Source organism: Vombatus ursinus, unplaced genomic scaffold (genome assembly GCF_900497805.2).
Source record: "Vombatus ursinus unplaced genomic scaffold, bare-nosed wombat genome assembly UNPS02014778.1, whole genome shotgun sequence".
NCBI classification, from domain to species: Eukaryota; Metazoa; Chordata; class Mammalia; order Diprotodontia; family Vombatidae; genus Vombatus; species Vombatus ursinus.
In genome coordinates, this window is record NW_020954556.1 from 52,597,945 (window position 1) to 52,624,869 (window position 26,925).

Sequence of the window (26,925 nt, forward strand, 5' to 3'; positions counted from 1 at the left end):
TTCAGCTAATACCATATTGCAAGAGAAACCCATCAAAGTTCCAGAGGAAGATGAGGAAGGAAGCTGGCATACAGAGATCAGATGTGCCCTGCCCCTCATTCTCTTTTGCATGGTGTAGAAGATGGAAAATCTTCCAGCTTTTCTTTCCCTAAATTCCTAAAGCTAATTTTAAAAAAAGTCACCAAGTCAGTGAACTTGCCTATTTGGCCAGTCTAAAGTTTCTATGTCAGTGCTTCTAGCAGTCCAAGAACCAAAGGCTTTTTTTATTCCTCCCCAAGACCCGAAATTTTAAAGTCCCTTGCAAAAATCAGCCAGAGTATATTTGCCATTTGTGATTGTATAGCACTAGTGTCAGAAAGCACAACACTTTAAAATAACAAAAGGATTATCCCAGAGGCTCAGGTAATCATCCCCATAGTATTTAAAGCAAACTACCTTAACTATGCATGCAAGAGGTATAGCTCATATAGGGCATTACCTGGGAGGGTGCTTCAGTGCTGAAATGTATAAATTACCTTCAAATTACTACATGCATATCCATAGTATGCAAGCAACTCATAATATACAGGAAAAGACAAGCTAGCTAACTATAAAAAATCTATAGGCTTATAAAAAGTAAACATGAGTATAATCATTAGCACATATGCAAATAAACAATGAGCAAAATTGTGAATAGCTGAGACAGATGTTGCTATACTACAAACATAACGGAAGTGTATAAGCAAATAAACATAATCATAAAATAAAACATAAACATAAGCATACAGTAATTCTTATGTGCATCAATAAGCCTGCAATTATACTCAAGGCAGACTTTATATGGCCAAGCCCTAGTATTGTCTTTTTTCTATAAGGGACAAGAAACTACTTCTTTTGGTTTAGTGGTAACAGTATAAATTTGTCTAGTCATAAATGGAACACCATGTTTGGATTCAGTCAAAGGGCCCCACTTGAGGACCTAGAGGGCCATGTGTAGTCTCAAGGCCGTAGGTTCCCCATCCCTGAACTCTTTTGTAATCTGGGGGCCTCTTTGGCCCTATACTTGAGCTGGTTGATGGTAATCATAATTATCCTAACTACAGGCTTTGTTGTTGTTTACTCATTTTCAGTCATGTCCAACTCTTTCTAAACTCTTTTTTTGGGGGGGGGGCTTCTTGGCAAGAAATACTGCAGTGGTTTGCCATTTCCTTCTCCAGCTTATTTTATGGATGAGGAAAATGAGGCAAAAATGGTTAAGTGACTTGCCCAGGGTCACACAGCTAGTGTCTGAGGCTAGATTTGAATTTCAGGTCTCCCTGACTCTAGGCCTGGCACTCTATCTGCTGTGCCACCTAGCTGCCTCTAACTTCCCTAAATTTGAACTTGTTGAAAGGCCAATATTTCTATGCTCCATAGGCTCTAGACTTTAAGAGTCTCAATAACTGGAGTTCCAGGCAAGAAAGAAATTTCTTCTGAGTTCAGTCTTTTTCCTTTGCATGAATTGGGATTCCCCTCAGATCCAGACAGTTGTTGTTAATGGAATGCAACATTTCCTCCTCTGGAAATGTCCCTCAAAGCCAGTATTTGACTCAGACAGTTTAATTGGTGGAAAGTCTCTTTTTCTCAGATTTCCCTGAGGTTGTATCCACTAATTCTCTCTACTTGCTCATCTAAGTCGAACTAAGCTCATCTAAGTCCACCTAACTCTCCTATGAGCACTAAGTGGTTGTAATGAATTGTTGTTATGGGCACCCTGCTACTTTCTAAGGCTGTTCTCCAAGCAGGTAGGTTGCCTGGTATCTCAACAGCTTTGTCTGGGATACCTTCTATTACTCTGGTAACATGTGTACCTTGAACACCAAAGTTTCTCACAGAACTCATTTACCTTCCTGGAAGTCTTGATGACATATTAATGACAACATAGTGTTCTTAACCTGGAGGGCATGAACTTTAAAATATAAATAGATAGATAATTATATTTTAATACAATTTTATTTTATGCATTTAAAAACATTATTCTGACAAGGGATCAATGGGCTGCCAAAGGAGCCTATGACATAAAAAAGGGAAAGGACCCTGAATTAGGACATCATGTCATCATTTCTATCTGCAAGAACTCTTTTTTTATGGGTTAAATTTTTAAATTAACCATCTTCTATCTTCTCTCTGTCCCTTCCTCTGCCCACCCTATGGATAATAATAATAATAAAAAGAAAAGCCAACCCTTGTAACAAATAGGCGTAGTCAAGCAAACCAGATTCTTGCACTGGCCATGTCCAAAAATGTGTCTCATTCAGCACATTGGCTCATATCCTCTCTGTCAAGAGTGGGACAGCATTCTTCATCCTTGGTCCTTTGGAGTTATGGTTGCTTGTCATGTTGATCAAAGTTCTTTAGACTTTCAGAATTGTTCATTTTTACTATGTTGCTGCTATAAATTGTTATCCTGTTTCTGCTCATTTCACTCATTTTCATATGAGTCTTCCTATGTTTCTCTGAAACTGTCCTTTTCACTGCACAATAATATTCTATTCCATTCACATACCATAATGTGCTGAGCCATTCCTGAACTCATAGACATCTTGTTTTCTAGTTCCTTGCCACTGCAAAAAGAGATGCTACAAATATATGTTTGTACATATAGCACCTTTACCTTTTTCTTTGATTAGTTCTTCTAAGCTGAACTCATAGTTAGTAGGCATCTTTCAGCCAAGAGGAAAAGGTCATATATGTGCACAAGTTATGCTCTATGAATGTAATGGAATACTATTATGCTATAGGAGATGTTGCTATCTTTGATATCCTGATGGCTTTGTGGATTTTAGAGCACTATGACATTTCTTGTTCTTTTGTTTCTGGGTTTCTGAATGAGTTCATTCAGTGATGTAGCAATAGCAGCATAGTTCTGAGCAAATTTGTGATAGTAACCACCAGATCCTAGAAAGGTTCTTTGATCTTGAAAATTCTGTGAACTTGGTCAATTCAAGAGCACCTATGTCTTTTCTGGATCAGTGCTCACATACCTTGTTGAGATCCTATGTGACCCATAAACTTAATAGAAGCTCTGCAAAACTCTCACATGTTAATTGATAGTTTCAGAACAACTTTCTCTATCTGATCCAAAACTTTAATTGGTCTCTGTTCATATTCTTCCATTGTTTTACCAATGAGAATGAAGTCATCTAGCTACACTAGTCCTTCCAGGTAATACATGTCTTTAATTATTTTCTCCACCAGTGGTTGGAAAGTGCCCCTAAGATGTCTTGAGGCATATGCTTAAATTGGTAAGATCCTTCCATGCAAATGAAAGCCATCTTCTCTTTGTCCTCCTTGGCAATAGGAATGTGATAGTATCCTTTGTGTAAATTCAGGAATGAGAACCGCTGGCTGCCTAGCAGACAATCTAGGATATCTTAACTCATTGGTATAGTTTACCAGTCTACTTAAGTTCTTATGTTTGATGTTCAGTAGTCTACACATATTCCTTTCTTTCCATTTTTCTTCTTTTTTCTTTTTTTGAAAATGTTTTGATGTATTTGTTTTTAATTTTTTTTTTTAGTTTTCAACATTCACTTCCATAAGCTTTTGAGTTTTAAATTTTCTCCCCCTCCCTCCCCACCTTCCTCACCAAGTTGGCATGCAATCTGATATAGGCTCTACGTATATATTCCTATTAAATATATTTTCACATTAATCATGTTGTAAAGAAGAATTAGAACCAATAGGAGGAACCACAAGAAAGAAGAAACAAAACAAAACAGAAGATAAAAAGAGCAAATAATAAGTTTCAGTTTGCATTCAGACTTCATAGTTCTTTCTCTGGATATGGATAGCATTTTCCATCATCTAAGACTTTTGGAGAAGTCTTAGATCCTTGCATTGCTGAGATGAGCTAGTCTCTCAAAGTTAGTCACCGCACAACGTGGCTGTTACTGTGTACAAAGTTCTCCTGGTTCTGCTCACTTCACTCAGCATCAGTCCATACAAGTCTTTCCAGGTTTTTCTGAAGTCCATTTGCTCATTGTTCCTTATAGCACAATAGTATTCTATTACATTCATATACCACAACTTGCTCAGCCATTCCCCAATTGATGGGCATCCCCTCAATTTCCAATTCTTTGCCACCACAGAAAGAGCTGCTATAAATATTTATGTACATGTGGGTCCTTTTCCCATTTTTATGGTCTCTTTGGGATACAGCCCTAGAAATGCTATTGCTGGGTCAAAGGGTATGCACATTTTTATAGCCCTTTGGGCATAGTTCCAAATTGCTCTCTAAAATGGTTGGATCAGTTCACAACTCCATCAACAATGCATTAATGTTACAATTTTCTCACATCTCCAACATTTATCATATTCCTGTTTTGTCATGTTAACCAATCTGATAGGTGTGTTGTGGTACCTCAGAGTTGTTTTGATTTGCATTTCTCTAATCAATAGTGATTTAGAGCATTGTTTTTTTGCTTTTTAGGCAATTGGGGTTAAGTGACTTGCCCAGGGTCACACAGCTAGTAAGTGTCAAGTGTTTGGTCTGAGGCCGGATTTGAATTCAGGTCCTCCTGACTTCAGGGCTGGTGCTCTATCCACTGTGCCACCTAGCTGCCCCCTAGAGCATTTTTTCACATGACTATAGGTAGCTTTAATTTTTTCATCTGAAAACTGCCTGTTCACATCCTTTGACCATTTACCAATTGGGGAATTCCATTCTTCTTTTGTACCCTTACTGTAGGTAATATATAAGGGCTATTAGACTCTATGATGATGCTAGAACTCATTGACCAGTGGTTCTATCAGATGCTTTCTAAAATCTGACATTACAGATAAAGAAATCTTTTTAGATTATTTTCAGAACAATCAGGAGTCAATAAATTTGATTTAGTAGGTTGTTCTCAGGCACATCTCATACCCCACTCATGAGGGGAGAACATGCTTATCCTTTTGCTGAGCTTTTGCCTCATCTGCTCCTTTCTGTTTTCCGGTGCTTAGTAGTCCTCAAAGTCAAATGGCTTAGGATGCACTTCTGAATTTGAAGACCCATTGCTCACATGGTGTTCATTTACTTCTTTCTAATTCCCTATAGGTTTCTGCATAGGCTGAGTTTATTGTCAAATATGTGTGTATTTGGTCCAGCTTATTGGTTGCAGTGCCTTGCTAGTATTTTGAATGAAGTAGAATTGGTTCCAGTGAGTGCTGATACTTGAGTAAAAAATGATAGATCTAAATATACCAAAGTTATAGAGTTTACCTTCCTGTTAACACTAATAATTTTCATGGGAAGAGAAGGGAATAAGCATTTACATCGTACCTCCGATGTGTCAGGCATTGTGCTAAGCCTTTTCCAAATATTATCTCATCTGATCCTCACAACAGACCTGTGAGATTAGTGCTATTATTATCCCTATTTTATAGTTGAGGAAACTGAGGCAGATAGAGGTGAAATGATTTGTCCAGAGTCACATAGCCAGTAAACTGCAGACTGGATTTGAACTCGGGTCTTCCTGCCTCTAGTCCCAGTGTGCTCTCCACTGTGCCACCTAGCTGCCTCAAGAAAGACAAGAAAGCTGCCTTTCTTGGGAAATTTAAAGCTAATCTTGTTATGTCCCAAATATGGGTAGTCTTTATTCCAGGCCTCCAAATCTAGGTCTTTTCATAAACTATAAAGGTACTTTCCTCAAATGTCTCACATATTATGATTAGAATTTAATAGACATTTGGGATCCACTGTCCAGGACAAAAGTGCAGTCCATATCCTCAGTTTTCATTTTAATTTTTGCGAAGGGCCCTAAGAGTCAAAATGCAATAGCCTCATAAGAAATTGATGGGGTGATTTTCACTACTCTTGGGGTATGAAATGACTTCCTCTTCTAGTCCAATCCCCTTTTCCCAATACCTAGAAGTCAGTCCTCCCACCTGCCCACTAGCTCTGGATTTTCTTTTGGGTTAAGGCATGAATTATATTCCCTTCTAAGCCACAGTAATAGCAAAGGATAAGTCTGCTTCCCTAAATGTGTTTTGCTGGTGATATTCTTGTATCAGGCCATTACGGCCTCTATTCTCTTTTCTCTGACTTTTCCTGGGAGACCAGTTTTATCCACTGTTGTCATCTGATCCTCTGTAGACTTCTGCCTTTGATTCCATATCTGCAGTGTGTCTCAATCCCTTTGTGTGGTGACCCACACAGGAGAAAATGATACTAGGCCAGCTGAAGTTAAATCCCTCTTTCCCAAGGCACTCCTTATCTTCATCACAATTAGTGGTTGTCTCAGCTCTGGTAGCTGTGGCCATGCAGATGTGCCAATGAGGGCTAGGTACAGCACAGGTTTATGTATCATACATACTCCTACTTATTTGTTGCAGAAAGACCTTATTGGCTTCTTCAGGTGGCTTTCTCTTCTTCTCCTCTTCTCTGTGAAAAAGAATTTACTCATACCATAGAGTTATAAAGCTTTTCACCTCTATGCTGAATAGTGGAACATAAAAATGTAATATATGCTTCCCTTGGAATCTCATCCCTACTGTACTATATCTTTAGTTATCACAAACATGCTTGCCTTGTAACTTGAAGCTGTGAGGCTTATGGAGCTTTTAAATCCAAGAGCAATTCCTCCAAGACTCTCTATCAGTCTACTTCCTTTTCATGATTTTGTTACTGACTCATGTATCTGACATTGGGCAAATTCAAACTTCCTATGATTATTCTCTTGGGGGTGGGGGATGGAGTGGCAGAGAATGATTCCTATACTGAAAAGATCCTCAAGTTGGGTCTGTAGTATCTCTGGGGGGAAATCCCATTGGAGGCAAAACAAAATATGAGAGACAAAAAATTAAAATAAGATTTTAAATGCCAAAATGGGGGAAGCAGGGAATGAAATCAGTGAATTAGCACAAAGATATTTATATTAAGCAACTGAGATATGAAAGAATAAATGAAACATGGTATCTTCCAGACAGTATCAACAAAAGCTGGAATCAGTATCTGTCTCTAGTTAATCCTGTCTTCTCTGTGGTTGAGGCAAAATTCAGGTTACTGGAAATGCTTGGGTAAAAAAAGGAGCATAGCATATTACCATGTTTGTTTATAGGGAGGCACTGGAGGGCAAGTTGGGGAAAGAGAAGACTTTTCTTAGAATTTTCCTCAGACCTTAAGGAAGATGATACAACTAGTGGCATCAGCTTGAGTTTTCTGCTCTGAGGGGCCTGTAGGGTCCTCAGTATCTCCCTTTTCTGCCACAGATCAGTCCTATTTTTTTCCTTTCTGCTTTTGATGGTTGCCACTGGATTACTGGTTCTTTCTTGCCAAGTTCTGAATGTCCCTACTTCCCTGCCCCACTGCCAGACCTTCAAAATCTCTCTGGACTCCAAGTCCCTATCACTTCATTTTGTACTGGTTTCCTGTTTTATAGAAGACCCACAGAACATACCTAAATTTCCTTAGCCCATCTGAATGGTCTTCCTGTCAATTTAATTCTAGTTCACTTTTTCAGCACTTTTCACACAGAAAAGTCGTTTCACCCAATAAAATCTTCACATAGACTTCCAAGTCTTTGATTGATTGGTTAACTGAGACTTGTTGCTACCTCATTAAGGAATAGACATCTTATTACTTACTTTAAATTGAGTAGGTCAACTTGATTAATTTACTCCATCAATACCTGACCCTTACATTTTTATATTTTCTTATTTATGGAAAATTTGCTTTTGGTCAGGGGATATGGATAAAATGCTCTTGTTTATGGGAAATCCAAATAGAATCCATGTTTACTCTACTCCAGGAACTTTAGCTCTCACTGAAAGAAGGTTAATATCTCCTGTCCCTTTAAAGTGTCAAAACAAATTCCTAGATCACATTATACTAACATTTATTATACAAACAAGGATGTTGGCATTTATCCAAACTTTTTTTTTTTGCACTTATCAGACATGTGGACCTACCTTGAATGTGAAGGAGGCAGTCAAGAAATAAATTATTTGAGTAAGTTATCACAGTCAATCATGGGGGAAAGAAGTGAAAAAACAAGAGTTTTAGGCTTCAGTCTCAGTCTCATTTTCTTCCCTTGCCTTGACTGAAGGAGGACTTTGTGGATTTTAGAGATTTCTCGTATTCTCATGTTTGCTTTGGGAGACAAGATGGATTGATAGAGCATTTATTAAGCACTTAACTCTGTGCAAGGCACTTGCTAAGCACTATGAATACAAATAAAAAATATATTCCTTACCCTCAAAGAGCCTGTATTCTAAAGACAACACATAAAAAGAAGCTGAAAGGGGGAAGGAGAAAGATCCCTGAATGGGGGCAAAGTTGTAGTGGAAGAGGTGGAAAAATTTGGAGAGTTAGAAGTAGAGCTAAGAGAGAAGTGAGCATGGGTGACTTGGGCACTTCGTGAAATGGTGGTCCTGAGTAAAATACTCACTCATCAGAGTACAGGATTGGAAGCAGAGACATCTCTGGGTGGGAAGGCTGTTGGTAAGGGCATTGAAAAGTCTGGAAAGTTAGGAGTGGAACATGGGGAGAAGTGAAGATGGGATACAGATTCAATGCTTTTCAAAGAGTCCCCCAGAAAAGCTACACCATGCCCAAGGGAGGCATCCTGGGGTCTTCAGCAAAATGACTTCCAGGAACTGTTACCCCTTTGCCATATGTGATCCTTAAGACTAAATTCACTCTGTAAGTACTTGTGGGAGAGTATGACATAGACTTTTGAGGGGTGCACTGTACCAACTATTTTTACTCTACCACATTAGAAAATACCCCTTTCTAAAAGCTAATTTAGACTGACTGATTAATGGGTATCAACTGTAATCACAGAAGGTAACACACTGGTGGGTGCATGTGAGCTATATAGCATTAGAAAGATACCTTCTCAGCCCCTTGGGGTTAACTTCAGAATCCTAAGGGAATTTAGTAGTCTTGCTCTGGGGACCCAACTAGTCAGTCAGTAACAGTGGGATAGTTACCTCAGAGAATGAGCTATACTGGCATCAAAAGATCAGACATATATCTTTGACTTTGCTCTTTATTTTTCCTCTTGTAAAGTTTACAAGATGGAAGATATACCTGCTTCTCTTTTCCACAAATTAGAAAGCCAAAAAAAAACCCCTATCACCAAACTAGTGAACTCTGGGCCATTTATAGCATCAGATGTCTCTATGGCAATACTCTACATTGTAGAGGAGAAGCTAAGAGTTGCATAGGAAGTAAAAGAATTGCCTTACTGTGGTGGGGACCCAATTGAGATGAGATAATATAATCTTGTAGTGGACCCATTTGCCTCAGTTAGGTAGTTTCCTCCAGCTTCATTAAGCAGCACTGAAGTAGTAGGTGAAGAGGTAGATGGTAGGATTGATGGCAGAGTTGTGGTTTGCCAAGGCATGCATATGGATAGGACAATGGGGCCAAGGGATTTGAGTATAGAGGATGATATAATTTGAACTGGTTTACCAGATGGTTAAGATTGGGAAGGGAGGAAAATAGTTAGAACAGGAGTGATGACTTAGAAGAATACTGGAGCGATGATAGGATTGGAGGTCCTGGTAAGATTGTATAAAGTGTCAGGAGTGGTGGAGTGATAGAACAATGGATACCTTCCACAGAAATGGGAAACTTAGGAAGAGAGGTGTAATTGGGAGTGGGAAATAGTGACTTCTGTGTTGGACATGCTGAGATAATCATGAGACAAATAGATGGAACTATCCTAGAGAAGGGTTATCTGATTTACTCCTTTTGGACAAGTTTAACCTTCTATTGCTATAGTAAAGTAATGAGTTCCATCTCACTGGTACTGGTGATGGGGTATTTATGTCTCACCCTTTGTCAACTGTATTCTTTGCATTGTTGTATATCTGAGGTCATTAATATTACAGAAAATTATGCATATGGTGGTATGTTTTGAATAAAAATGCACCCTTTGGAGAAATGTTTTAATGCATAAAATGTGATGGAAAGAACATTGGGGTAGAAATTAAGTAATGTGTTTTTGTCTGTCTTCTGCCACCCATTAGCGTTGTCACCATTGACACCATTGTGATAATAGACCAGTCCTATGTCCTCTCTTTCAAAGTGCTTTACCTACATTATCTCATGTTATCATTATAGCTACCCTCAAGGTAGATAATATAAATATTATTATTTCCATTTTACAGATGAGTAAACTGCGACTCAGAAATATTGAGTAGTTTTCCCAGATGGGAAGTGGATGAAGTAGTATTGTAATCCAGGTCTTCCTGACTCTAAATTAATTATCTTTCCATTATACTGTTTTAAGGTTCTTTCCAGCTCCAAATTTCTTCAATTCCTAAGTGCCTGATAAGCCTTTTGACAAAGGGGCTAAAAGCAATACTTTGCTCCCCTGTGTTTAAAACCTAATAAGGCTCTCTGTACTAGAAGATTTAGCACGTCTTTGATAATTTAAGAAATATTACAATTTCACTTTTTAATTTTTCTTCTATATTCACATTTTAGCAAGATGATAACACAAATTTTTTGGTGCAGGGTAATTTCTTCCCTGAAAATGTTGAAACCATTTGCATAAATATTTGTGTTATTTACAATTACAATTATAATTCAATTACAACTGAAGTTTTTTTAAAACTTGGGACTCTGGAATCACTAACAAGTAGTAGTTGTTTAAATCTAAGTTCATATCTGGATTCAGACACTTATTAGCTATGTGACCCTGGGCAAATCACTTAAACTCTCAGTTTCTTCATCTGTAAAATGGGAATAATAGCACCTACCTCTCAGGGTTATTGTGAGAATAAAATGAGATAATATTTATAATATTCCTTGAAGGAATAAAGTGCCATTATTAAAGTGCTATTATTATTACATAGCTAATTTAATAATCAATATTAGAAATAGTTAAATTTTTCTTTATAAGAGAAAATATACCATAGTTCTTAGAGATTTGTTTTCAATAATCTGGAGCTAGGTTTTCAGCTTTGTAGATCATTTACCTTGTTATCATAGAAAACTTACTTAAGTTCTGGTTGTTTTTTTCTTAGGGCCAGTCAGGTTTTTAAAAATATTCTGATAATTGAAGTTGACATACGGAAATGGCACCAAGGCTGTTCTGACTTAAAAGTGGGTCCTATTTCAGCAGTGAGTAAAGACTGTTTTATTTCTGGTTTCCTCGATCTTTTTGCCACTGGAGAGATTTGATTTGGTGAACCATAGGCACCAAAGGGTTTCACTGGCTTGGTTCTGTTCAAGTGTAAGCCTACTCATTCTCAGTGCATTCTTTCAGAAAGTATACTTCTTAGCCTCTAAACAACAGAAATTCCCTCACATTTTCTGGCTAGCTGGTTAAAGACACTGTACTTGATGTATAGGATAGAAAATTTGGTCTCCTAATTTTACAATAGCCAAAGGAAAGTAGAGAAAGCAATTTTATAGGGAATTTGAACTGTAGTAATCTAGAGAGGTCAGGACTAAATAAATTGCGTTTATTATGTAATGAGTTATTGTGTACAGCATTGGTCTCTTATTATAGCTACATATGTAAAATCAAGAGGAGAGTTAATGCAATTCTTTAAATAATTCAGGCCCATAAATCTGTTATTGAGAAAATAAAGGGAATGATACATATTAGTCATCTATATTGATCAAATTCACTGAGTGATTATTTTGTTCTCCATTATGCCTATAGACTGATCGCCTTGGTGTACCTCACACATAGCTCCTTCTAGCTGTTGAAATTGCAGGAAAATTCATGGAATTAATATTAATGTGGGTGATGAATTTGACTCCCTCACTGCTTGGCTTATGGAACTAATGAAGGACTTTATCCGTAGGCTTTAATATGTTCTTCAAGGTAACCTACACCATTGGTTACTGTTCTCTATTGAGAGATGTTTCCATTTTCTAAACATTTCTCAACTAGAGTAGAGCAAAGCTGTGATTGAAATCTCAGACTAAAGATTTTGAAATTTCTCATTTTCTTTACTTGTCATCAGAGAGAGAAAGCCAGAGAAAGAAGAAAAAAGATACTTAAAAAAACACATGGTTTGTATTCATCAACTAAGTTCCTCAGCCCCTTTGAACTTTCATTTAACTATCTTTAAAATGAGACCATTACATTAGATGATATATAAGGTTCCTCACAGCTACAACTTTTTAAGATTATCAGAGCCTCTGATGTTATTATTAGGGTCTTGAAATTTTTCTTCCAAATCACAGCAATTGAGCAGTTAAATGTCCTCATTGAGTGACCTTACTGTGGCTTATATATTATGTAATTACAAAATAATAAAGAATATTATTTCTGAGAAGTATTTTATTTGAGCAGGATCCCAATGCATACATACATTCTCTACTATTGTTTTTTTTAGAACTTTTATCAATTTTTTTTTGTTGTTACATCAGTCATTTCTGGATATACTGCCTTCTACCACCAAATGAGTTTAGTCACTGCATCACTTGGTTATGCTCAACAGCTTATGTGCCGTACTACACTCCTCCTCCCTTCATTGTGTACTCCAATGGAGTAGGTGCTTCCATGCTTCTTCTGTGGGGTCAAGACTGGCCACAACAATGACTAGTTGGCATTTGAATTTTTTTTGCACCTACCTCCCAGGGTCATTGTGAAGACAAAATGAGCTAACAATTGTAAAGTACTTAGCACAGTGCTGTATAAATGTTAGCTATCACTATTAAGCATTCATGTTATTTTTATTTAAATTATTGTGGTTAGTCAGAAAGTATTTATTAAGTGCCATTTTTAATATATTTATTAAGTGCCAAATATGGTGCCAAGTACATTATAAAGAAAGGCAAAAAAGCAGTCCCTCCTCTCAAGGAGTTTATATCCTAATGGGAAAGACATCTTGTTAGTAACTAGGTACATAAAAGAGGCATAGAGAAAAAATGAAGGTAATCTGAAAGGGGAAAGCATTTTCAGCAGGTTGGGAAGGCAGGACTAGAAAAGGCTTAAATACGATACAGTAAACTTTTATTTATTTTTATTTTTTCTTTTTATTTATTTTTAAAATTAATTTCTTTTTAGTTTTCAACAATCACTTCCATACACTTTTGAGTTTAAAATTTTTCTGCCCCTCCCTCCCCAAGTTGGCATGCAATCTGATATAGGCTCTACGTATACATTCCAATTAAACATATTTTTACATTAGCCATGCTATAAGGAAGAATTAGAACCAATAGGAAGAACCACAAGAAAGAGGAAACAAAACAAAACAGAAAAACAGAGCAAATAGGGGCAGCTAGGTGGTGCAGTGGATAGAGCACCAGCCCTGAAGTCAGGAGGACCTGAGTTCAAATCCAGCCGCAGACCAAACACTTGTCACTTACTAGCTGTGTGACCCTGGGCAAGTCACTTAACCCCAATTGCCTAAAAAAAAAAAAAAGCAAATGGTATGCTTTGATCTGCATTCAAACTCCACAGTTCTTTCTCTGGATGTGGATAGCATTTTCCATTATAAGACTTTTGGAGATGTCTTAGATCCTTGAATTGCTGAGAAGGGCTAAGTCTATCAAAGTTAGTCAACAATGCATTAGTATTCCAATTTTCCCACATCTTCTACAACATTTATCATTTTCTACAACAAACATTTATTAAGCACTTACCATGTGCCAGTCACTATGCCAAGAGCTAGAGATACAAATAAGAAAAAGACAATCCTTGCCCTCAAGGAGCTTACTATCTAATGGGGGAAGACCTCACACAGAAGGAAGCTGGCAGTTTTGGGGGTGGAGTTGATGGAAAGTGGACTGAGCTGGAAGTTCAAATCCTGCCCTCAATAAAGTAAAGCTTTGGGAAGAGCCTCATGTTCCAGCCTCCAGCCTTCCTTCTTGCAGAAGTGGGGCTTGAGTCACACCAGAATGAATCCAGGAAAACCCCAAAATGGAGATTTAAGGGGCAGGATGTTCCAGACATGGGGTAACTGCCAGGGCAAAGACATAGAGATAGGAGATGAATCACCCTATTTGAGAAACTAACTACAGGTGGGCCAGTGTAATTGGATCATAGGATAAAGGAAGGGAAATAAAGTGTAAGAAGGCTGGAAAGAGGGGCAGCTAGGTGGCATAGTGGATAGAGCACTGGCCTGAAGTTAGGGGGACCTGAATTCAATACAGTCTCAGACACTTACTAGCTGTGTGACCCTAGGCAAACCATCTAACCTCAATTGCCTCAAAAAAAAAGGCGGGGAGAAGTCTGGAAAGATAGGAAGGGATTACATTGTGAAGAAATCCAAAAAGGGATTTTATATTTAATCCTGGAAGTAATAGGGAGTGAGCCACTGGAGCTGGGGCTGGAGGAGAATGTAATATAGTCAGACTTGTTCTTTTAAAAAATCACCTTGTTAGTTGAGTGGAGGACGGACTGGAGTAGGGCTATATGAAAGAATGTTAGAAGTTACTAAAAATATGAGAAACAAAATTTGAGGTTTGACCTAACACCCATTAAATTCACAAAGATGACAAAAGACTAGAGTAGTCACTGTTGGAGGGGTTGTGGGAAGATGGGCACACTAATGCATTGTTGGTGGAACTGTGAATTAATATAACTGTTACTAGAAAGCATTTTGAAATTATGCAAATAAAAGTACTCATACCTTTTGACTTAGAGATTCTACTGCTAGGAGTGTAACCCAAGGAGGTCACTGATAAAAAGAAAGCCTGTGAATACACCAAAATATGGATAGCAGTACTTTTGTGACAGCAAAGAAATAGTAACAAAGGATATGCCCATAGATTAGAGAATGACTAAAACAACTGTGGTACATGAATGTGTTGGAAATATTACCACACTGTAAGAAACAACAAAAATGATGAAGATACGGAATCTTGGAAAGACTTACATGAACTGATACAAAGTTAAGGAAGCAGTACCAAGAAAACAATATACACAATGACTGCAACAATGTAAATGCAAAGAGAATCAATAGAAAGTGAATGCCACAAAATTACAAAGAACAAGCTTATCCTCAAAGAAAAGATATGGGAAGACACCTCCCCCGTACTCCTTTGCATTGGTGGGGAGCCATCCAGTGTAGAATATTGTGTATATTGATACAGTTTTTCATTGTTTTGATGAGTTTTGTTGATTTTTTTTCTTCCTCCTTTCTTTTTTTCTTTCAAAAAAGCCTTTGTTATATGAGACAGCTTTGTATGAAGGGGAGTGGGGGAATTTATGTGAAGTGAAAACAAAATGTATCAATAATTTTTTAAAAGGCCATTTCAGTAATGCAGGCAAAAGATGATGAGGGCTTAAAACAAGGAAAATTTGTGATTCAAGAGAAGGGGAACGAATGTGAGAGATGTTATGAAAGAAGAAATGACAAGATTTGGTGATAATGCTAAGAGAGTGCCTGGGGCATGGTTGGCACCTGACATAACTTGAATGGGACAGAAGAATACAGGATGGCCCTCAGGTTCTGAGCCTGGATGGCTGGGAAGATGGTGCTACTCTCAACAGTAATAGGAAAGTTTGGGATGGGGAAGGATTTGGGAGGAAGGATAATGAGTTCTGTTTTAGACATTTGAGTTTGATACAATAAAGTCAATTTGAGATGTCATAGAAACAGTTGGAGATGCATTACTGAAGAAATTACGCCTGGATATATAGATTTGGGGATTATCTGCATAGAAATGATAATTCAACTCATAAGAGCTGAAGAGATCACCAAGTCAGATAGCATAGAGCAAAAAGGGAAGAGGTGCCTAGTACAAGAGAGCACCCTCATTAGAGGCCGTGTCATGGGTGGAGAACTCAGAAGGAGCACTGAGAAAAAGTGGTTGGACAGATAGGCAAAGAACCAGGAGAGAGCAGTGCAATAAATTGTTGTTGTTGTTGTTTGTCTTTCATTCTCAAAGAGGACCATGAGTCAGGAAAATGATGCCATTATTAGCAAGTGAATTGGATTTAAGTGACAGAGGGTTGTGCAAAGTCACTCACTTTTGCCTCCAGAGACAACTGGGCACAGTTGCAAAAATATAGATCAGGACGATTGGATGTGGCCCTGGATGCAGAGTGTGAAAAAAATGTAGAGATGAAAGGATGCCTTTGTACTGGCTCTCCCCTGTGCCTGGAAGGTTCTCCCTGTTCATCTTCACCTCTTAGAATCTCTGATTTCCTTTGGGACTCAGCTCAAATGCCACCAAGAAAATTCATACCACCAAAGCTTTTGGCACTATGAAATGGTTCAGCATCAGAAACTGACAGGATTTTATCGGTGGTCCCTAAAGAAGGGACATTACCATCTACATTGTTACTTTACCCTAAGAATTATGACATCCCTTCCATCTGACTTGGAACTGAAACCTTCCTTATGTTGTCTTCCCCATTAGAATGGGAGCTCTTTGAAACGAGGATTGTCTTTCTTTTCCATTTATACCCCCCAGGGCTTATCATAGTGGTTTGCATATTGTAAGCACTTAATAATTGCTTTATTCATTCATTTACCTTCTAGAGGTCACTTTGGGTTTACACTCTCTCTCTAGGTGTAGAAGCCTGCCCCTCTAAAGGTTACTTTCTAGCTACTCCATATGTATCTTATTTGTACCTATTTAGTTACATGTCTCCCATGCTAGGATAAGCTCCTTAAGGACAGGGGCTATTTTTGCCTCTTTTGGACAAGCTTCTTACTAGCTTCCAAATGGTGAGGTTGCCCCCTCCAAACCCCTTTGAAAAAATTGCTGTCATTGGCAAATAGACAGTGGTACATTTTGAACACATTGTCCGTATCTCCAGTCCAGAACAGTTAGCCCTCTGGGTTTCTCGGGAGACATAAACATTGTCCTTTTCACTTGCTTCCCCAATGCCATGCAGGAAAAGGTCTCAAAACAGTGTGTGTGTATGAGGATCTGGAGCAGTCCCACATGTACAGGTGAAAACCACATCCGTACTGAAATACAAAGGTGTGTAGATTCAACAAATAAGGAACATGTTGCAGAGTTTACCAGAGATGACAGCTTGCTTAGTTTTCAGCCAGTGCCTCACTTGGTGTTAAATGAAAAAAAAAAAAGGCAAAGAAAATAGACTTCCTACTTCAGAAGGAAAGCTGATCCCTTGAGAGCTTCCCAGACCACATGGGACCTTGCCCTAAGGGAATTAGGACTTGGCATTGACTGGAAGTTAACCCGTTTGCTCCCAATTGAGAAACGAGGCTTGGTACCTACCAATTGCTCTCAGTCCTAGGATTTGGGGTACTTTATTGTCTCCATTTTCCACAATTTGACACTAGTGAATTTTGTTTGCTTGAATGTATATTTCTAGCACTTGGCACAGAGCCTGGCATTTAGTAAGAGCTTAATAAATGCTCTATTTGTCTCTCTATCTCTCTTCACAAATAAGTGAATACAATGTAATTTTACTTTATTCTGGTAAAAGAAACCATTTCAGCCATTTCCTTAAATTTATTTTGTGAAAGATAAGAGAACTGAGAAGTAAACATATGACTTTTTTAGAGGAAACAGTTTTATCAGATGTATTAAAGAGATAATCTGTTAGATTCTTTCCCTACGGATAGGGAAATAGAATCTTGTAGGGCCATAGGCCTTCCAAGAGAAGACTGATTACTTTGTGTGGTTTATAGAAACCAGTGTCATTACTTTATGGTCATTATGAGTTAGAAATCTGTTTGGAAATTACCCATGTAGTTAAAGGTTGAAAGTTAGGAGTAAGGAGGATTTAGCTTTCCCCCCTTTTATAGTACTGTAACTATCCTGTTTGGTTCATGGGGGCTGCTGACTGTACTCTTCTAGCTAAGCATTGTTTGAGAGGAGAATAAGAAAAAGTTGGGGTTATAGGGCCCTCCTTTGCCCCTCTGCACTCAGATGTGTACTTAGTTAGTGTCCTTTTGTGTTGAGAGGAATAGGAGCTCAACTGATGTTAGATAATCCAAAATGAAGAAAATGTGACTTTTGTTTTGGAAAGGAAATGTAAATAATCTGTTAAATATCTCGATTATTTATAACTGCATATCATTTGTATATTTCTGTGTGTTTCAAAGGAACACGAAGCTCTGAGGGCCTCTGCCAAATGCTATAAATTTGAATCTTAAATGTCTACTGCATTTTAAAGATAATCTAAGTGATAGACTAAATGATTTGTATTTCATGGATTTGTAGACTCATAGGACCAAAAAATGACTTTAATTGCCCATTCAATCCATTTCCCTGCTTCTAACAAAAACAGTATTTAAACCACCCACTGGAAAGGCAGATCTGTTTGTTTATTTAAAATAGCCATAGGTGGGAATTTGGTCCCCTTTTGTCACCAAGTATGATACCTTGGATTCACAAGCCTTACAATCAGGGGTTCTTCTAACATATAGTCTAAGGCACTTCTGTTTCACTTTAAGCACCTTCCATCCTATTTTACATATAGTCCACTCATCCAAAGATTAAAAACTGTCAATGTCTCAGCGCTTATTCGTGTTTTTAAAGAATGGTTATATTCATGTTTGAAGGTTATTTTAGCATTCCCAAACTAGTCTGACAGATGTTGAGAATGGCACCCTGTGATTTCCACATTCTACACCCTTACTTACATACTATGATAGGAGACAGGATGGGGACCAGACCTGTGATTTCACTGGCATAGGGAACTTGTGGGTGAGAAAATTCCCTGTGCTAATGCAGGTCTGCACCTCTCTAACTGGTGTCCTTGGAGAGTTGCCCTTACACTTCCAAGTACAGATGGGCAAACCCACAACTGCAGCCCTTTCATATTCTCTCTTCAAACAGTACTGGAAAAATGAAATCCTCCTTATCCCAGGCTCAGACCAGACGAATGATCTCCAAACAGATTTTATCTAACTTATTGTTAACTCTGAGAGGTTAAGTGATTAGCACAGGGTCATATAGCCAGTAGGTGGGACTTCAACCAGATCTATCTGACTTTGAGGCTGGTTCCCTATACATGATGCCATTCTGCCTCTTCTTATCACAGATGATATCATACTTGTTTTTTTTAAATTATGGCTATAAATATGATCCATGGAGGACCATAGGATTTATACACTCTCTGTTTTACAGATGAAGAAACAGAGGGCCGGAGAGATTAAGTGATTTACTAGATGTCACAGAGGTAATAAATAGTAGAGAATGGAGCTGAATCCAGTTCTTCCATTTACTTTGTGGTCCAGTCTGACCATAAGATACTCTTTAGACCTGTGTCATTTTATATTTATTCAGTTTAATTTTCCCTCTTCTCAGTTGCATTATATTAAACTTTATCCTGTTTAAATCTTTCCATTTTCCAACTTATCATAGGATTTAGAACTGGAAGAAAAGATATTTCAATCCAGCACCCTCATTCTACAGATGAAGAAACTGGTGCTGAGATAGATTGTAACTTCCCAAACTTTACATAGGCACAAGTAGAAGAGGTGGGATTTTAAATCTTGGTCCTCCATGATAATTTTGGATTTTAATCAGGTTCTCCATGATGTGACATGTAGTTACAGCAAAACTTATTTTCAGGTTCCTGCCCATTTTTAAAGGTTCTTCATTGCTGGGTGGTATGATTTTTAACCACTTTTGGTGCCACACACCTTCCTCTCCACCATGTTCCCCACCCCATCTTAGATTATCTGCTGGTTCCAGAGTCTCTGCAGCCCTCAGAAATACTTCTGAGTGGGGAGTAACCACCCTAGAGAGTCTGATGATGGCCTGGGTCAGTCCCAGAGGGCAGAGGGAAATTCCATCTACCTCTTGTTCTCCATGCTACGAAGCTGCTTTGACTTTCACTTGAATAGAGTAAATGAAGAATTGTGTATAATATGTGGTACTTTTGTAATGATGAACCACATGTGGAAGTGCTTGATTACATATCAAGTCAAGTCAACAAGCATTTATTAAGTGCTTAGTATCAGCCACATTTTGGGGACTGGGAGATTAAAAGATGTGCAGTGAATATTATCACAGTTAATATTGTTATTAAATAAACATTAATATCTTCAAATATTAAATACTTTGATGAATTCATGACCTTATTGGATTAAGTTCTCCCTCTACCCATGCATCTTCCAGTGCATCCATGCCTTCTTGTCACATTCTTGTTCATCTCCTTCTATAAGGCCTTCATAGATCTACTCAACACATTGGAGACCTTCCTCTGGGTCTTTTAATATTTTATGAATTTCAGCACAATACTTTGGCTGCCCATCTGTTCTGCCTTGCCCTTGCTATGTGATACATCTTTCTTAACACCCTTTTCTTTTACGCATACTCTTGTAAGAAGATTGCTAACCTTGATCTCCATGTCTTTATAGTTGGTAAGGTCATCAGTTACTTTCTGAGTAGGTCTTTAGACATCCTTGTTGTGATAAATTATTTTACATTGCTGACTCCTCTAAGAAACTGAAGCAAGCAGAGTTAATATCTTTACTTTTAATTTTCTGTTTTTGAAGCTATAATTGAAATTTTCTATAAGCCACAAAAGTAATAAATTCTCCATGTGCCTCAGGTTGCTTAAAAAGAAAAAAACCAAAGTATATTTATTTGTCCAACATCTCTTTTCATTTCTTTTTCTATTTGATCTAAGGACCAATAGTGGGTATATTTTCCATAGGTCTTGTACTTGGATCTTTTAAGTAGAAAGAAGAATACTAAAAGTCATGGGCTATCAAGAGAGGTTGAGTGTTGTTGAATACTGTGGGTGGGTCCAGTACCGATATTCCAGCCAGATGTAATTTTTGTAGGTTTAATGATGTTTGGAACTTATTGGCAAAGCATTGTCATGGATCCTATATTACACATAGTGTCCTAAAAGTCTTACTACAGTTTTAAGCTTTAAAACTGCAGTAAAACTTTTGGGTCACCCTGTATAATGCTTGAAGGTTTAATAAAGTGCTTATTTCTAGGCAAAAGTAATACTCTACCATTTTACTCTAATAGGATATCCTATAGCATGCAGTTCTAGATAAGCTTATCACTGCCTTGGACTTTATTACCAGAAGCACCTAAAGGACTTCTTCCTAACATTATCTCCCCACTGTGACATCCCCTCATTTAGCAATTTTACATCATCTGCATTTCCCTCTTTCACAGTCTTTCTACTCTGATTACCATTTTGGCTGCTGGTAGAAATAATTAAGCAAAAAATGTCCTGGCATTTGCTTTCACAAACAGCCCTGTTGAATTCAATTCATTTCATAGAATCTTTGAGCTGGAAGAGATTTTAGTGATCATCTGTTCAAAGTCTCTCCTTTTACTTCCTGAGAGTGGAAATAATGTGCCCGAGGTTACAGAGGCAGGGGGAGAATAAGCACTAAAACCCAGGCTTCTGCCCCCCAGTTCAGTGCCCTATCCGCTATTCTATTTTTTAGCTGTTGAAGCAGCATGGTATTTTATGTTGTGAGATATGCAAATCCAGCAAAACCTTGTTGTTAAATACCAGTACACATATCCAGCCCTGTACTAGGTACACAGGAATGAGGAGAAAGAACTGGCCCAAAGCTTTGTGTTTAGAAGCACTTGATATGGGATTCCATGATTCCTGACTTAGTGGCACCTCCTTCCTTTTAGCCCCCTACCCCCACCCTATTACATTCACCATGGAGAAACAATGACTCAGTGTTATTTTTGTTAGAACCTTATGTTAGGAAGAAGACAGCTTGCTATTCTTCAGGTTTCATGATTTCTCATTTTAAGAGCCTTACAGGGCACAGAGCCCCAAATGGTCACACTTTTATTCCTAGTCTCCGTAGTCTGGTGAGGGTGGAATCTGGCAGGTAGACAAGCAAAGCTGGTGCCATCCTTAATTTCTCCACTGCTGCTGCCCCCTTTAGATTTTCTTCGCTGCTAACTTGCAAGGTGATGGGGTGATACAGGCTGTGCAGTGGAGACATTGTGAGTGGCAGGGCACTTTTTCTTCTGGCTGAGGGTTTCATCAGGTTGGAGGCTATACCCTTATAGCTAGGGGCTCTCATTACCCTGATAGCCTAGGCTTTAAATCTTTGGTAGTAAAAGGTGTCCTCTCCACAGTCAGTGGCCTGTGCAACTAGGTGAGGACCTCAGATGTCGAGTCTGACTCTCTGGCCCTTCATTGGTCAGGATCTGAAGAAGGATTATTTTTATAGGAGCTTTCCAGTGTTGTAGGCTTCTTCTTGGGAAGGTCCCTGGAGTTGGAGAGAAGAGGATCTGATGAGTCTGAAGGGCTTAGTTCTGATAGAAGGATTCCTTTACCCTTTCAGGGACAGAGACAGCATTATGGGATAGGCAAGGGGCTTATTGGAGGAATTTGGATGCATGACTTGCAAACTGAAACTAGGTAGTATATACCACTTCTGATATCTTGCAGGGCCACCCCACAACAGTGTACTTTAATAACTCTGCTTCCATAGGCAGAATCAGTACCATGCAGCCACCATCATAAAGACGTGGGATTTGAAGGGCTTTTTTCCAAGTAGAAAGAATAGGTCGTATTTGTGGGATGGTTGACTAGCTTGAGGACTGTGCTGTCTATAGCAATGAGACAGAATTCCTTGTTTAGAGGTAACTAGGCCATGTGGACTTGCAGCTTCATTATACACAATTAAACCCATGCTTTTAGGTAGCTAGGTGGCACAGTGGATAGAGTGCCAGGTCTGGAATCAGGAAGACTCATCTTGTTGAGTTCAAATCCGGCCTCAGATACTTACTAGATCTATGCCTCTGGGCAAGTCACTTAACCCTGTTTGCCTTCGCTTCCTCATCTATAAGATGAGCTGGAAAAGGCAATGGCAAACCACTCCAGTATCTTTGCCAAGAAAACCCCAAAATGGGGTCACGAAGAGTTGAACACAACTGAACAACAAAAATGCGTGCTTTAACTAGCTGGGTTTACCAGCCCAGACTTAAAAAACAAAACAAAATCATAAAACAACCATAAGATAATGATTTTTAATACTATTGCTTGGTTTAGATTTCTGGTGACTTTTATCATTTCATTTTTCTTTGGTTCTAAATCTCTTCCTTATTGTATTTCTGATAGAAGGGATCTGAGTCAATGATGATCAGTAGATAAGAGAATTCTAAAATTTTTAGAGGCAAAAGGGATCTCAGTGGCCACCTTGTACCCAAAAAGGAATCCCCAGTATAACATTCCTGACAAATGGTCATCTAGCCTCTGCTTAAAGATCTCCGATGAGGCAGAAGCCTCTACCTCCTAAAGATAGCCTCTACCACATTTGGATGGGCCTAATTTTGAGAAGTTTTTCTTACTGTCCAGCCTAAATTTGCCCCTTTGTAACTTCTACCCGTTGTGTTTATTTCTGCCCACTGGAGCCAAAAAAGAATGATAGCCCTCCTTGAGTTTTCATTTGTCTAGACTGAACAGTCCTAGTTCCTTCAACTAATTATCATATGACTTGAAGCCCTTTACTCTCCTGTCCTCTGGTTGCTCTCAAGCCTTCAATGTCATTCTTATCCTGTGGCACTCAGACCTGAACACAGCACTCCAAATGTGGTCTGACAGGTCAGAGTACAGAGGGACTATCACTTCTTTATTATGGGACTTACGCCTCTCTAAATGCAAACTAAGGTGGCATTGGATGAGGAATAAAGAATAGAAAAATCAGTGATTTCAATTTGAAAAAAAAATGTAATTTGTTTTATAAGTTGCAGTTTTGATAAAATATAGTTTTATATAAAACTTATACTCTAGCTGCATGTAAAAAGAGAGCCTTTGAGAAAAGCCCAATGAATTATATTGTTTATGTATTGTTGATAGCTCCAAGTTAATTACATATTGTTAAATAAGATCTTCGTTTTGGAAATTATGGTACTGGCATCTAATTAGCTTTAGTGGAAGCTTTAAATTTTGTAAATAAATAAGGACTTAGTCACACTTAACGAATTCACGTTTGTACTCTTTGTTTTGTCAGTTATTAATTCGTGGTGGATCTGATAAGGTTAGGGTTGTCTTTGTTCTTCGTGTTTTCTGGAAAAGTAGATGAATTAATGTCAATGTCATACTATCTGAAAAAATTCTGAGTGCTATTAAAATGCTTAAGAATAAAATGATCAATTCTTTTTTTTGTTCTCTTGACAGGATAATTGAAGCCATCTGTATAGGTTGGTTCACTGCAGAGTGCATTGTGAGGTTCATCGTCTCCAAAAACAAGTGTGAGTTTGTTAAGAGACCCCTGAACATCATTGATTTACTGGCAATCACTCCCTATTACATCTCAGTGTTAATGACAGTCTTTACAGGAGAGAACTCTCAACTTCAGAGAGCCGGAGTCACCTTGAGAGTACTTAGAATGATGAGGATTTTTTGGGTAATTAAGCTTGCCCGTCATTTCATTGGCCTTCAGACACTTGGTTTGACTCTTAAACGTTGTTATAGAGAAATGGTTATGTTACTTGTCTTTATTTGTGTTGCCATGGCAATCTTTAGTGCACTTTCTCAGCTTCTTGAACATGGGCTGGACCTGGAAACATCCAACAAAGATTATGCCAGCATCCCCGCTGCCTGCTGGTGGGTGATTATCTCTATGACTACAGTTGGCTATGGCGATATGTATCCTATCACAGTGCCTGGAAGAATCCTTGGAGGAGTTTGTGTAGTGAGTGGAATTGTTCTATTGGCATTGCCCATAACTTTTATCTACCATAGCTTTGTGCAATGTTACCATGAGCTCAAGTTTAGATCTGCTAGATATAGTAGGAGTCTCTCCACCGAATTCCTGAATTGACGTGTCGCTGCTCTCTTGCCGCTGCTTGCTCCACGGCCGCCCATCGAAGAAACCATCGAGTCTTCCACAAGAGCCTCTTGCTGGATGATCTTTAGAAGTGTGTCATCAGCTTTGTCGGGTAATTGTAGTCCTGCCCAACTGAGGAGGAGAATATTTCATTTATTAAGAAAGAAATAGGATGGAACTTAAGGAAGAAAAGTCACAGTGACTCTTAGAATGATGAGAGGAAGATTTCAGGACATTATTTAGACTTTATCCTCTTTGCCTTTAATAACTACAGATTTCAAAAAGCACATATTATTTAAATATTTAAAAACTTAAAGGTCCTATTTTCCAAATGTGTTTCAATGCTTGTACTCAGAAAAAAAAAGTTTGGACTTTATAGTATTCTGGTTAGTGGGGGAAAAAAAGCATTCTATTTCCTGATGGTGTACAGTTTTTTACATCATTGTCAGGAGTATCCCAGAAATATATACCGCATGCAAGAATGGCTCAATGCATACTAAAGAGATTTGGCTAAAAATTTTAAGCTGTTGAATGAGGCTATAAGCAAATAGGGATCATTTCTGACTCTTCAGCATCTGTCTCAATTTACTAGTTACATTTTGTTCTTATTATAACACTGTATATTATAGCTTTATTGAACTTTGAATATTATATTCCTTTATTGTCCAGATGGATTTTTCTTTTGTTTCCTGATATATCTGTCTACATAAGTTACTTAAGAACAAAAGAACTTCCTGGGTTACTCTCTTATTAGATCATATCCTAACAAGTTGATGGTATCAAAGGGTTTTTACCCTAGTAGATATTGTGGCCCAGTAAAAAGAGTGCTGAAGCTGGAGTTAGGAGACCTGGGTTCCCATCCTGCCTTAGATACTTATTGGTTGGGCGACCATAGCTGGATCACATGGCCTGTCAAAGCTTCAGTTTCCACATTGCTAAAATGGGGAGAATGATACATGTACTATCTATCTCACAGGGTTGTGAGGAAAGCACTTTGGAAATATTCAAGCATCATACTGAATTTTTAGATGTCTGCATGAGGCTTTGGTTCCAACACTGCAAATTTAATAGAGAGAGTTTGATCAGTAGTGGGAAATGCAGCAGTACATTATTAGTAGGTATTCAGCTCCAGCTAAACACACATGCGTGTGGGCACATGTACACAGACACACACACACAGACACACACACACACACACACACACACACCCCTATTGTGCTAATTTAGAAAATATCTTTTCAAACTCTATGCTAAATGTAATTTCAGATGAAGTGACATTAGTAAGTAGCACTTCAGGCCAGTTAACTAAGATGATGTTTCTGTGCTGCCAAAATTTAATAGTTTTCTAATCAGAACTTTTTATTCCGTTGTCTTAATGATTGATTTCTGTGTAATCAATTGAACTGCCTGTGAAATAAGACTGACTCAGCTAAGACAGCTGAAAAGTATGAAACTTTTCTTTTTATCTGATATTTTAAATTGTACAGTTAGGCATAAACACATTGACTTCTGTCTAGTGGAAGATACTGATAAATATACTCATTGGGTTCACTAGTTTTTAGACCTAAGAAAGTAAAACTGAATATTGCTAAGTTGGTGATAAGTTTCTGTGCCTCGATATAATAATACAGCTCTAAATAACTAGTTTGTTTTCATAATCATCACTCCCATCAAGAAACTTGGACTACAAATCACTAATAGCTAAACTAATGAAGACACCATTAATTTAAATGTGTGATACATAATATTAATTTTTTTTAAATAGGCAAAATAACTGACTCAAAGTAATGACTTGGACATGAGGATTTCATAGAGGAGCATGGTAATTAAAGGTTACCAGTACTGTCCAGGGTCAAGGAACAGTTCCTGATTTATTCTCACTGTTCATAATTGTAGCTTGTCCCTAAAGTTATCTCTGAATCTAGTGAAAAGTCGTGAGACCAGCCCTAGAGGAGTCATGTGATTTTTTTAACCCTTTAGTTATCAACCCAACCTTCCTAGAATTTTCATTAGTATGTCACACTTCTCCTACCTCCAATTAAATATTCTGATTTGTTTCAGCTACTTTTGATTTGATTATACTCAGAGTAAGGTACAAGAATTCATTTTGTCTTCTCTACTTGGAATGAAGACTTTAGGAATTTACATGTAGATTCATGGAAACTGAGTTAATTAGAGCAAACCCACATCAACTGGGAAAAAAAATCTGATCATCCCTAAATTTAATTGGTTCATGTATGCATGTTGTCTCCCCAGTTGGATTGTAAAATTCCTGGGGACAAAGACACAATGTCTTCCACA

General features: G+C 38.1%; 1 protein-coding gene across 2 annotated transcripts in view; it reads left to right on the plus strand.

Moving 5' to 3' along the window:
- Window positions 1-24,849, plus strand: part of KCNG3 (potassium voltage-gated channel modifier subfamily G member 3) — a 44,597-nt gene extending 19,748 nt beyond the window's left edge. For both annotated transcript variants that reach the window (XM_027865638.1, XM_027865639.1), the window contains exon 2: window positions 23,973-24,849. In XM_027865638.1, the coding sequence (XP_027721439.1) occupies window positions 23,973-24,618 (646 nt within the window). In that variant the 3' untranslated portion in view covers window positions 24,619-24,849. The remainder of the gene's footprint in view (window positions 1-23,972) is intronic.
- Window positions 24,850-26,925: the final 2,076 nt, after the last annotated feature.